At 48.8% G+C, this 13245-nt stretch overlaps 1 protein-coding gene across 3 annotated transcripts in view; it reads right to left on the bottom strand.

The window, feature by feature from the left end:
- Positions 1-13245, bottom strand: part of ELK3 (ETS transcription factor ELK3) — a 64810-nt gene that overhangs the window by 15042 nt on the left and 36523 nt on the right. For 2 of the 3 annotated variants that reach the window (XM_081819087.1, XM_081819086.1), the window contains exon 3: positions 4095-4874. The exons of the other annotated variant lie outside the window; for it this stretch is intronic. In XM_081819087.1, coding sequence (XP_081675213.1) covers positions 4095-4874 — 780 coding nt within the window. The remainder of the gene's footprint in view (positions 1-4094; positions 4875-13245) is intronic. 3 annotated transcript variants of the gene reach the window in all.

The raw sequence follows: 13245 nt of genomic DNA, 5'->3' as shown, positions 1-13245 counted from the left end.
GTTGTTACAGCCACCAGTATATGAAAGGAGGTTCTCGCATTTCGGGCTGCTGCCAGCTACGTGTAGTCATTCGTGCCGTTCAAGGCCGCCGCTAATACAACAGCCTGGGGCACGCGTGCTCAGACTCGACGGTGAGTTCATGCCCCAGTGCCCGCACATATCCAAGTTCAGCATCTTAAACATCACACGGGAGATTAACAGAGGCCTTGGCACGAATGAAGGGGAAGCAATGTGCCAACCCCTAATTCTGAGCTAACTTTACATTGCTAAGAGATGAGGAGCGAGACAATGAACAGAAGAGGCAAATGGAAGGAAGAGGGACAGAGGATACCGAGGTGCAGAACATACAGAGAATCCGAAGTTCCAGCTGACACTGTTCAGGCTTCCATGGTGCCTGGCTAGGAACCACGAGGGTTTCGCATCCTGGCTCCTCCCTCATCTCAATTTCTATAGCTCATGCCATGAGAGAGATCATCCTTGCTTTTCTACCAACAGTCCCATATGACCTCAGTGGCTGAGCTCCAACTACATCACTTCTTGGTACACAGCTGGCTTTTGTATTCTCTGTCTTCAGGTCCTCGTAGTCCATGCTTGAGGGGTGTCTGGGTGATCATCATGTCTGCCTACATTCGTAATCTTGGTTCCTTAAAATATCAAGAGTAACCTCAACTGCACTGTACAGATCCCAGCAGATGCACCACAAATACTTCTGATGGGAATGGAGGTTATGGTTTTGGATGAGTGGCAGAATGACGAGCATTTTTTCATGCACACCATATTGTGGATGACGTTTCAAATCTGAATTTGGGCCTATGCGAGGTAGGTGGTTTAATATGATCCCCAGAGGGAAATGTAACCACATGACCCTGTTCATGCCAAGACTCTAATCCTACCCTTCCTCCTGCCATATTTCTATCTGAAAATAACTGGGAATTATTCTTGGGATAAATTAGTAAAATATAAACAGTTCTTGGGATAAACTGAATTCTTGGGAACTTCATTTTCAGGGTATCAAGTTATTAGAGCACACCTTTCATTTCTTCTAAAGCCAACAGTTAAGAAAAGTTCACAGGAGGTTCCCACCGGTCACAAAATGTTTACGTACTAACTGTCACATTGCACACAGCACACCTCACAGAGGAAAGTAATCTCTGCAGTCGAAAGTGCTCAGGTAGGAGGGAAACCAATGAGCTGTGGGAACGAGACATCAGAGCTGCCTGTGGGAGAGAAAAGCCCCAAGTCTCCTTCGGGAGAGGAAACCCCCCGAGTTGACCTGGAAGTAAAGGGAAGGCTTTCACTCCTGCCCCCTGGGGGGGATTTCAGGGAAATGGGCTCACCCCTCAGGATGAGGCCAGCTGCTGGGAGCTGACCTTGCATCTGACTGTCCACTGAGGGAGAGCCAGGGCTCCAGGGTTAGTTTCTGAGCCACTCAGCTCCCGGGGGAAGGAATCTCTGAGAATCCAAACCCTACACTGATTCCAGGCCTACAGTAAAGAGCTGGAGGATTGTCAAGCCCAGATAGGTGTGACTGTCCTGTCTGATCTCAGAGAAACCACTTGGGTGAATGAATATCACACCTGAGTCCTGCCCTTTCTCTGCGCGCTCTGGTTTTTCCCTCCCTGTTGGCCACCTCGACTGCACTGGATGCAGAGCTGACCCTGCCAGAAGGTGAGGGAAGTCCTGAGATTAGACCATCCCCCAAAGCCAACCTTAACTCCTCTGAATCCATTCAGAGCACTACCTGGTAGCCAACCCCCAGCCCCTCGGCTTGATACAAAGGAACTCTCAGCCCGAGACCTTACTTCTACTCTCCTGTCATGGAACCAGACCCTGCCCTTGGCCTCTCTCTCCTTGGGAAGCCCTGGTCTCAGTCCTTGGACTTCCTGACACCAACTCACAAGCAAGGTCCTGCCCTTGCAGCTTGGCTGAGGACCATTCACCGTCATCTGCCCAAGGCACAAGTCCTCTCTTAAAGCTTCTGGCTTTCTGATGCTTTCCCCCTCCCGTTTGAGGCTGTTCCGGTAAGTCCTGTCTCCCAGTCCTGAGTTTAGCATCCCCTTGTTCACAACTGCACTCGATCCCTACCTCCTGTCAAGGTCCCTCCTCCCCTCAGCCCAGCCATACCATCCTCAGTCCCACTGAGCAGAGCCACCCTAAAGGCACTGTGTCCAGATCCAAAACCGCAGGGCTAGCCTGAGCTGCTTTCCTGGGACGACAGGACTGGCCATCTGTTTGGAGACGGTGACAGGCTCACAGAGAAAGCAGATACAGAATTCTGAACTGGCCTCGGTCTGGCTTGAGACCTCTCTAAACCTTACAGTTGTAAACACGAAGGAGGCCAGGGGAGGAGATCCTCAGATCATCCACCCTGGCCCACTTCTCAAGTTACTTCTCTGATCTGCTTCAGGAACTGCTGTTTCTGAGCCACTTACTCAGCAGTCCCTCGTCCCCAGACAGTTTTGTTTGGTCAAAAAATGCCTGATTAAAAGCACACGTGCTCATTCTGACCAGTAACTGAGCCCTTAGCCCTCCCCTCCATGGTGGCATGCTCATTACCACCAGCTCACAAGCTTGGGGAGACACAAAATCCTTGGGACACAATCAATTTGGGAGAAGCCATAGAGAGGAGAGTGGCCAAGAGCTGCTTTCGGTTGTTTGGCAGACTCCACAGACGGTTATGATCAGGGACAACTGGGTGAATTCCCAATGGGCATGCCAAGAACATTTTACTTAAGAGCATGGATTCTGGAGCAGGATAACCGGGTTCAAATTTGCTTCTACCACCTGTTAGCTGTGTGACCTTGGATGAGTTACTTTACCTCAGTGCCTCATTTACCTCAGCTGGAAAAAAAATAGGACAGAACAGTATCTACTTCATGGGCCTGCTACGAAGAAGGACTGGAGGGGTGCGTGCAAAGTGTCTAGAACAGGAACCGGCAAACGTGCCCCTCATGATGGTCACAGCAAGGACAGTGACGGCAATGAGCACAGGGGCGGGTGACAGAGCTCCCGCGTGCCTCATGGCTCCAGGAGGATACCTGCCAGGTGTAGCTGGCTCTCCTACCATGGCCATCATCCCATTCAGTCCTCCCAACCATCCATTTCACAGACGTGGAAACAGGCTCAGAGAGCAAGTGCCCACCGTCTCACTGCCCCCCCGTGTAGCCAGGAACCGAATCCGGTCTGTGACCCCAAAGCCAATGTGCTTAACTCTGCCACCAAAGTGCGTCCAGTTCTCCAGAGGAAGCAGAAATAGGCTTTACCAGCCCAGGCTCTGCCTTTGCCCTGCAAATGCCAGCTGGACAAGAAAGAGCATCTGCATATCATATTTAAGGGAAAAGGCTTCCTTCTCGTGGGAGTTACTGCTGGGTTTTCTCAGAGTCGCACTGCTTTTACTGAAGATTCTTTCTCACTGCTTGGTGTGGCCCTGATGTTTCACAGATCCACCCAGCCGAATGCAATGGCGGCATCTTAACATCTATCTTCTTAGTAACGGAAAGCAAATGGCTACTTATCAAGTGCCCCCCAAAGAGGACTCGGTCATAAAAACGTCATGAAGCCCAGGGATGCCCAGGCAGCTCAGTCGGTTAAACGTCCGACTCTTGATTGCGGCTCCGGGTTGTGAGATCGAGCCCCACGTCAGGCTCCATGCTGGGGGTAGAGCTTGCTTAAGATTCTCTCTCTCTGCCCCTCCACTGCCCGATCTCTCCCGCTCTTAAAAAAAATTTTCTTTTCCTATAAAGCCCAAATACCTTCTGAAATGTCACTTGGCCTGCTCAACTTTCCCTAGGAAAATATTGTTTGGATCTGCTTTGATGGCCAGGGTGCCTGTTCCGTATTATGATCACCTTCGGCCACTGAAAACAGGAAACCAGTGAAGCATCCCACTGTAACCAATATCCCAAACCTTTTCTCTTGCGGACACCTTGGCCTGGGGATGGAAAAGTAACTTCCCTTCACACTGACACCGTGACTTTGGGCTATGGGCCCTAAGGTGATCTTTCGAAGGGCGGAAGGAAGCTGCCGTGGTTGCTCTTCCTTTCCGCTATGCCACTGGGTCTGAGTGCAGCCCCACCGCGGGGACGGGCTCTTACCTGTGCAGTGAAGAAGGCTGGGGTGAGGGATCCCGAGGGGAGAGCTGGGCTGTTGAGGGCGATGGAGCCGATGTCAGTGCTGGAGAGCACCAGCGGGGGCGCGGAGATTTCCAAGCCTTTGGGTTTTTTGGCCTTTGGGGGAAGAGATGGAGACCTGGTCTTGGAGCCCGATGACAGGTTCAAGGGCTCTAGGGAATCGGAGTCATGGCAGGCGGCCTCCAGGAAGAGGCTTCTGTGTTCAGAAGGGAGGGGCGAGCTGGGGGACAGGGACGGGGACCGAGACGAGGAGGGTGACGCGGACGAAATGCTGGCGGCATTTGGCAACATTAAAGAGGAGACCTTGGCTGAGGCCGACGAGGCCAGGAAGGCCTCAGACGTGGAGGGCAAGGGCACCATGGGCCTGCTGGCGTGCTTGTCGGTTTTATTGGTCACAAACCTGATGACAGTCCTGACTTCTTCCACGGGAGGGCTGTCTTCCGGCTGTTCCTCCAGCTTCTCCGTCTTGATTGCCTTGAAGGATTCCGGCGGGTTCTGCAGGGAATTAATGGTGAAGGACGAGTACAGTCCTGAGTGGATGTATTCATTGCGGCTTGCGCTCTTGAGGGCCGACAAGCCGTGTCTGTGCGCCTCTCGGCCCTCGGGAGGCGCCTTGCAGTCGCTGTCCTGCAGCAAAAGGCTCTCCCGGCTGATCTCCACCGCGTGAGGGTCCATTTTCAGTATCTCCGGGAAAGAGACAAACTTGTACACAAACTTCTGCCCGATCACCTTCTTGATGATGTTCTGTGAATACAAGAGGAGACAGTGAAAAGATCAGTGCACCAGAGAAATGGAGGAGGAGGACGTTCGTTGTCGTGGGGCATTCTGCCGGCAGCCGCATGGAAATACTCCTCTTGCCTGACGCGTCTTGGCTAAGGTGCCACAGAAAGGGGACTCGAGCGGGAGGCAGCGGAACTCGATCTGCTTTCCAGTTCTGCTGTTACGAACGGCGTGCTCTTTAGCACAGCGATGGTCCTTTTTGGCTTCCTCCTCTGTGAAGTTAAGGGTCAGTCTACCTGATAACGTCCTAGCCGTCCCCCTTTGCTAAGCACTTACTACGTGGCCAGCAGTGTCCCCGCACCATCTCATGGCATCTGTACGGTAATCCGAAAAGGAAGGTATCAGTACCTAAAAACTGAATGATTCAACTCCCATTTTAAAACTTAAGAAAATAAGCTTAGAGTGCCTAAGTAAGCCACAGGAGCCACGTGGTAGGTAAGTGGTCGAAGCAGCATTTCCTTCGCCATAATGCAGTATTGTCTTACCTACCTCTGGGACTTGTGAGAATTCAGTGAAATAATAACGGGAAAGCATTCTGTAAGCTGGAACGCATTATAGAAACGTAAGTTATTATCACCCACCACCACAATGTTTTCTTAAGTCATGTAGCCATTTTTTTTCCTTTTTAATTTTCTGCCAAGAAAGCCACTGGAGGAAAAACAACTTGTCTACTTTGATATTTACATCCCTCCTACAGTATTTTAAGTTGCTGGTATCTACCACTGGCTCTTCAGTTTATGGCTCCAAGTCCTCAAACATTAGGATGTCAATGAGAGCCAACAATCACTGCGAAACTGTTCACACCCCTTTGGGAGAACGGACTTCATTGGAAAGGCTCTCTACTGTTCTTGAGGTTTGTTACATTGGAACATCAGCAAATATCTATCAAATGTTCGTGGGGTGCAAGTCCCTCCACCAAGACAAAGATGGTCTCCCTCAAGCACAAAGAGCTAGCAGCACCATCCTGTGGGGAAAAGACTCAGAATGTTTCCTTACAAACTGTTCCTCCTCAAACTTGGGTATGAGTGAGGGTATAAAAAAAAAAAAAAAATCATTTGGGGGAAAAGAACTTTAGAAGCAGTAACTCCTATTGAGCACCTACTGCATACCAGATGTTGTGCACAAGCTATCTGATCTGTTCTCACACTCACCCTCCTGGAGTGTGGAAGGTGTCCCCTTATGACACAAGCTCAGAGATGGGGAGTAATCCGCCCAAAACCCACCACGATCTACTCCTTCTGAAGCCTGAGCTTTTTCACATTTCCACCAAAATTTGGGTGGAAAGAATCAAAGAACCCCTTAGTAGAGGTGAAATTTTCAAAGATGGAATTGACAGGTAACATTGTATTAGTTTCAGGTGTACCACATAATGATCGCAGGTCTAGTGAACATCAATCACCACACAGAGTGTAACTTTTTTTTTTCCTCGTGATGAGTATTTTTAGGATCTCCCCTCTTAGCAACTTTCAAATAGACCATAGAGATGAAATTTAATTAAATTTGATGTTCCTTCTGTGATCATCATTTGGTTTATAAACATAAGTATACTATGTTTTTGCCTTTCCTCTTGTTACATTACAGCATGCCGATTTGCAGTTTTCCTCCTCAAAACAGACCATCAAATCCCAAAAGTGAATTTATCCAGCCATCCGGAGGGGAGGGCATATTTACTATGCCACTGAGATTTCTGAGCAGGAACCCGTCAGGGCAGGCATCGAAGGGAGGGACACACAATGTCCCCATTCAGCACCGGAAATCCCAGTAACGCAAATCCTGGCAAACCTTCGCTCAGCACCAGCCCACGGGAGGCTCCCAACCCTGAGCACGTTAGATTAGTTAGATTCGTCAGATTCGAGGCTGAACAGTTCTAGTGCCTGGCAGCCTGGTGCTGGGACTGCAGATTTAACCCACTGAATGCCATTTACCTCCATCTGACCTCAACTGCACACTGAACACTAGCAAAGCTGACCGCCATTTACACACCTTCAGAGAAACTTGGGAAACTTACAAGTTCCATCTGGGCCTTGTTGGCAGCATCTCAGCGGGCGCCCCACCAGGCGTGGGTAGACAACATGCCTAAGAGAAATCCACTCCCGGGCAGGATAGGGTTAAATAAGGGTGTCACTGGTGCCACGGGACTCAGGGTGGGTTCTCAGTAAAAAGAAAGCACGCTTGCCTAGCCTGTTCCGCTACTACAATTCTCAAGTATTTCTGGCTTTCGTTAATATTTTTCTCCCCAGGTGAAAACTTTATTTTGTCCTCAGCCAGTTCGAACATCCATCTAAATTGACTGAATTATTAGAGCCTAAATAATTACACAGAAGAAAAGAGAAACTGTATGGTCTGAATCATTTCTTCAGGCACGTTCTTGTAAAGTTTTTTTTTAAACCTTTAATTTTATTATGGGTATTCAGAACATAACTTCTGAGCAGGGATTATATGCATAAGCAAACCGAGGAGTCCTTTGGGGCTGTGATAAAAAATAACAAAAAGGCCCCTCTTCCTGAAAATGGTTGGGAACCGAAAGGTAGTCTCAAAAGAGCTGGGCTTCGATGCGTTAAAAGGAACAAAGGAGGAGCGCCTGGGTGGCTCAGTCCATTAAGCAGACTCTTGATTTCGGCTCAGGTCATGATCTCAGGGTCATGGGATGGAGCCCTTCATCAGGCTCCATGCTCAGCATAGAGTCTGCTTCTCCCTCTCCCTCTGCTCCTCCACCCCCCCCCAGCCCCCGCTGTCTCTCTCTCAAATAAGTAAATAAAATCTTATAAAAAAAAAAAAACATAAGGAACAACTCACATGACTATCGACTGACAAACGGACAAACAAAATGTATATTCAGACTAGAGTATTATCAGCCATAAAAAGGAATGAAGTACAGACCCATGAAACCACGTCAATACACCTTGAATGCATTAAGTGCAAGAAAGGTCGCGTATGTGATGGATTCCATTTCTATCAAACGTCCGGCATAGACAAACCTAGAGAGACAAGAGAGTCATTTCCTAGGATTTGGGGGTGATATGGAGGAATTGAGGGGCGACGTTAAAAAGTAAGGGTCTGGGAGGAATAGTGAAAATGTCCTAAAATTTACAGTGGTTTTTGATGCACAACTCTGTGGACATTCTCGAAGCCCACTGAACTGTATACCTTTAATAAGGGTCCATTGGATGGTATATGAATCATACTTCAAGGAAGCTGGTTTTTTTTTTTTTAAAGAACATGAGAATCTTTTTTTCCTCCGGCTTTACTGAGATGTAATTGACATATAACACTGTGAAGTTTAAGATGCACAATATGAAGATTTGATGCATGCATATACATTGCAAAATGTTTACCACAATAAGGTTAGTTAACACATCCATCAGGTGGTGCCGGTGGTAACATTTAAGATCTACTCTCTTGGCAGCTTACCAGTATATAGTACAGTATTGTTAACGACTGTCACCATCCATACCTTAGATCTCCAGAACTTACTCATCTTGTGGCTGGAAGTTTGTACCTTCGACCAACATCTCCTCGTTTACCCACCCCTCAGTGGCCGGTGACCACCGCCCTACTCTCTGTAGGAGTTCTGCTTTTTTAGATTCCACCCATAAGTGAAATCATTCAGTATTTATCTTTCTCTTATTCCATTTAGCATAATGTTCTCGAGGTCCATCCAAAACATTTGCATGTTTAAATGGGAGATGGTGGGAACATTCTATGGCTGGTGACTGCCATAACCCTACTGTGAAGATAAAAAAGGAGCCTCCACAAAGGACACTGAACTCAGCCATAGCAAAAGAGGCCCCGCAGTAGCTGCTGCCTCTCTCGGGGGGTGGGGGGAGAGTTACCAGGACACCACCATAGCTTTTTAGGAAAAGGGTACAGTGGCAGGGATGGAGCTGACCAAAAGGAGGAAGAAGCCTTTGGAAAGAACCACGGTGGACCTTGCTGGTCTATTCTAGCAGGAAAGATGGAGTAGATCTGGCTACCCAGACAATCTGGGCATGAAGGCGTGTGGAGGGTGCAGGAAGGAGGTCAGGGCACTGTAGCCCCGCTGTTTGAGAGAGCCCACCTGCACTGGGGAAATGTGCTCACAGGAAGGGAGCTGGTATACCAGGAAAGCCCTCCCACCAGGATGCCCACGGCCTGAGACCTAGGTAGCGGACTCAGAGGAGGTATATGCCTGGCAGCTGAAATCACAGCCCCTTAACTTCCAGGGCAGACCCTGGGAGCACATGGGTGGCACGTACGTTCGAAGGTCTCTCTGTGGTCTCTGAAGGGAGACTGCCTTTCAAGAGTTTGCCCCACAAAAAAAAAGCAAAACCTGTTTAATCTTATTTGACTTTATGACGTTGCTCTCAGTAAGTAAATGTTAAATATGTTAAGACTTGACTTGTGGACTACTGTTGTAATTTTTCAAGTTAAAAGTGTCCCTAAAGGCCACTTCCTATATCTGATTTTTCCCAGTAAATGAGGCAAAGCAATTCTAAGACCTTCCACAAACATCTACCATGTAAAATGGAGAGGTGAATCCTTCTGCCTATACAAATAAGCTAGCTATTAGAGGGCGGTTGGGGTATGCTACTCTTAGGATTTCAGGGTGTCTTCAAACTGAAATCTCAATGTTCTCAGTATGAAAAACCTGAGATCAGATGCTTATGTAAGGAAAGTGCTATTCACCCAGTAAACCCAAAAAAACAAATGGATAATGCTGGCCATATTTTGCCTTTCTGACATTTCCTTGGGAATCTAGCAGAACCTCCCTTCCCCTCCCCCAATAAGACCATTTAAGTGTGTGTTAAGCAACTACAGAATACTAAATAAAAAGTGTGGTCAACCCCCCCCCCCCCCCGCCGCCAAAAAAAACCAGAGTTTGCCCCGCGAGGAGTTTGCTGAGAAAACTCACAGTATAGGGGAATAATAGATAGTAGTTGCTGAGCACATATTATCAGGCTGGGTACTAAGAACTTGACCACCGTTAACTCAGTTAATCCTCTGAGAGACTGGAACTATTAGGATCCCCATCTTAGAGATGGGCAAACTGAGGCTCAGAGAGTATAAATTACCTGTGCCCACAAGCTGGTACATGGGCAATCTGATTCCAGAGCCCTTGGCCACAATGGAAGGGGGATACAAGACTCAGGCTGAGCCCGCCCAGGACACAAGAGCGCTTGGGGACAGGCTCTTATTATGAAAAGTGATGAAGGTATTTACAGAAAGTCGGTTTTTTTCACCCCTTCCTCCCAGACCCACAAGTATGTGTTGCTTACAGTTGCCTGGTAACCTGACAAATGCTGTCTGTGTCCAGTTGAGCTAAGTGACTTCTCCAGCATGGTTTTAGACCAACAGTTGCACACATCTGCTTCACTTTACACACGTGCGACCAGCCTCCCTGTTCGTCATTTCCCATTCAGTGTGTATCCCCAGCCAGGCTGGACTCCTGACCCCACATTCCGTGTGAGGTCACAGGCAGCGAGGACGACCGACTTCGGGAGAGGAAACGCAACATTCACCTCACACACCCTCCGTGGCAGTTCCAGGTGGCAGCAGAAGCTACTCCCACCATGGCCACTTCCAAGCTGCGGTCTTGAGATCGCAGGAGCCTAAAGGGCAAGCAGCCTGGTGGGGGCAGGACCATGGCGGCCACCTTGGGCAGAGGAACCCTTCCCGACTCACCAGCTACCCCTGGCCACGGAGGGACCAGTGAGTCTCCCTTCGTTATTTCCCACTAACAGGATGGAAAACACAGAGAACAAGCCAACTTTCCGCTTCCCTGCCTTGCCTGTTGCCCTGAGAGGTTCCAGGCTTACTGGCAAAAATAGAGGTGCCCGTAAGTGTGTTTAAATATATATACACACAAGCAACTCTGCCTTCTCCTCCCACTGAAGAGAAAGAAGGAGCCTGCGTAAATAATGCTATCCGGTGCATAAATTAGAAATGTGTCTATTAAGTATTGTGATCTTGAAAAAAAAAATTATATGCAGTGCTAGGTAATGAAGAGATGCTCGAGGAATTCACTTTACCTTGTTAATTTTGATGTTATGACAATACTACTAAGTTAGCTCCATGTTTGTTGAATGAATGCCTGTACTGTAATGAGAACTGACCCAGGCAGGAAATCAGAGGCTTCACCCCATGAGAGACACAATTTTCTGTGGCTGACTGATCCCCAGGCTGGTTCAAGCGCCCCGTGAATGTGTCCCAGCTGTCTAACTGCATGTGCTTTCTGGTTGGCATTTCAAACTGAAAATTCCCAGACAGACACCGAGGGCCATAAGCAAAACCCTACAACCGCATATCTCCTGTGATAGCTTAATAAACTTGGATTTCACGTATCCATGTACGCAGCAAATATGTGCCACCTGTGTTGGCTCTGGCCAGGCACCCCGATTTTGATCTAAGGTCATGCACTGGACTTTCCAGCGCTCAGACGTCTCAGGTTTCTCCCCAGGCTGCTCGCGGCCCCAGGAGGAGCCAGACTAGTTACGGGTTCCCCATCACTATGGCTACTGCGCCCTGGCTTTCCCACCAAGTGAGGCCTTCCAGGACCCGCAGGACCCCTGACTCTGCAACTCTCCTATCTTGTTCTCAAAATGGAGAAATGTCAGTGGCTCGCTAACACAGCAGGAAAGGTGGTGCAGGAGATTCTTCCTAACAGCCCGGCCTATTCCTAATCCCACAGCAGCGGGGGCTGCAGAGGAGAGTGGTAGATCCTTCCGTAAATCCCCGCTTGACTCTGTCACAAAGGCTGCCAAGGGGGATTCTAAGGAGTGGTTCTAGAGTCAACTGCCTCTTACCAGCCATGTGCCTCAGTTTCCCCACCTATAAAATGGGGACTGATCTACCACCTGCCTCATGAGATTGGATGAGATAATCCATATAAAGCTTATTAGCAGAACACTGATAACAGGCACACATGATAAGCCCACAATACACAGTAGCTCTTAGTATTCGTATTTTTATCCTCCCATTTAAGCAAAAACAAAACAAAACATAAAATCCACTCCCTATCCACCCCGGTGGCAAGTGAATAGTCCAAATTAAACCTCCTAGAAAGCTGTGTGTACTCCCCTCACTTCGTCCATGGTCCTGGGTACCATGTTGGGGCGTATGGCAGACAGAATTACATCTGGTTTATGTATCTCGACCAACAGGGGAAACATGATGTTTTATTTAGTTGGGTTCAGACAAAAAATAGACACAAGGCTTACCGTATATCATGCCTAGCGTGGCCAGCCCTTGACATGCACTGTGAAGGAAACCTCACACCAATTAATTTAGGCATCGGGGGGGCGGGGGAGGGGGCCAGCCCTGGGGGCAGCAGATGTGAAATCCAAGTGTCCCGCTCCGAAGGCCATGGCAGCTTTAGCAGAAAGGCAGCATGTCCAGCCCGGCAAGTGGTGCAGACACTAAGCAGACACCCCAGCTGGGTTCCGCTGCTCTCCGACGCTGCTCAGAGCAGGACACGCACTGCCCAGACGGGAGGGAGCAGCCCAGCTCTGCGGGCTCTGCTGTGGTGGGGCCCCAGAGGGAGGGCCATGCAGGCTGCTGGCCCTGAGCGCCCGTCACCAAGATCCCTGCGCAGGGGAAGAGGGATGGATTGATTTTGAGGGACATTCATCTCATCACGGTAGAGACCCTGCATGAAAGGAACCCGTGGCCAGAAAGGGTCAGGGAAAGAAGCAAGCATTTACGAGCGCCTACCACATACCAAACTTGCACAGCCACCTGGCAAGATGGGCGCTGGGATCCCATTTTAAAGATGAAGAAGTCGAGGCTGTTGGTGGGAAGGGAGGGGAGACCCAATTTCCTGTCCCACAGTGGTGGGTTAGATAACGGGAGGGCCTCAGAGTGGAAAACTATGTAGCTATTTTAGAGGACAAAACAGCGTTAACATTTCCCCATGCCTTTCAATGCATGTTAGGTGAAAAAAGCAGCACTCAGGGGATGCGTCCCTTGTTGTTTTTTTTTAATGTTATGTTAATCACCATACATTACATCATTAGTTTTTGATGTAGTGTTCCATGATTCATTGTTTGCGTATAACACCCAGTGCTCTATGCAGAACGTGCCCTCTTTAATACCCATCACCAGGCTAACCCATCCCCCCACCCCCTCCCCTCTAGAAACCTCAGTTTGTTTCTCAGAGTCCATAGTCTCTCATGGTTCGTCTCCCCCTCCGATTTCCCCCCACTTCATTTTTCCCTTCCTATTAACTTTTTTTTTTAACATATAATGTATTATTTGTTTCAGAGGTACAGATCTGTGATTCAACAGTCTTACAATTCACAGCACTCACCATAGCACATACCCTCCCCAATGTCTATCACCCAGCCACCCCATCCCTCCC

The sequence above is a fragment of the Leptonychotes weddellii genome, chromosome 5 (assembly GCF_054177405.1).
Source record: "Leptonychotes weddellii isolate Sample4059 chromosome 5, ASM5417740v2, whole genome shotgun sequence".
NCBI lineage: Eukaryota > Metazoa > Chordata > Mammalia > Carnivora > Phocidae > Leptonychotes > Leptonychotes weddellii.
The sequence above is the reverse complement of the archived record's forward strand: the minus strand, read 5'-3'. Positions and strand labels throughout refer to the sequence as shown.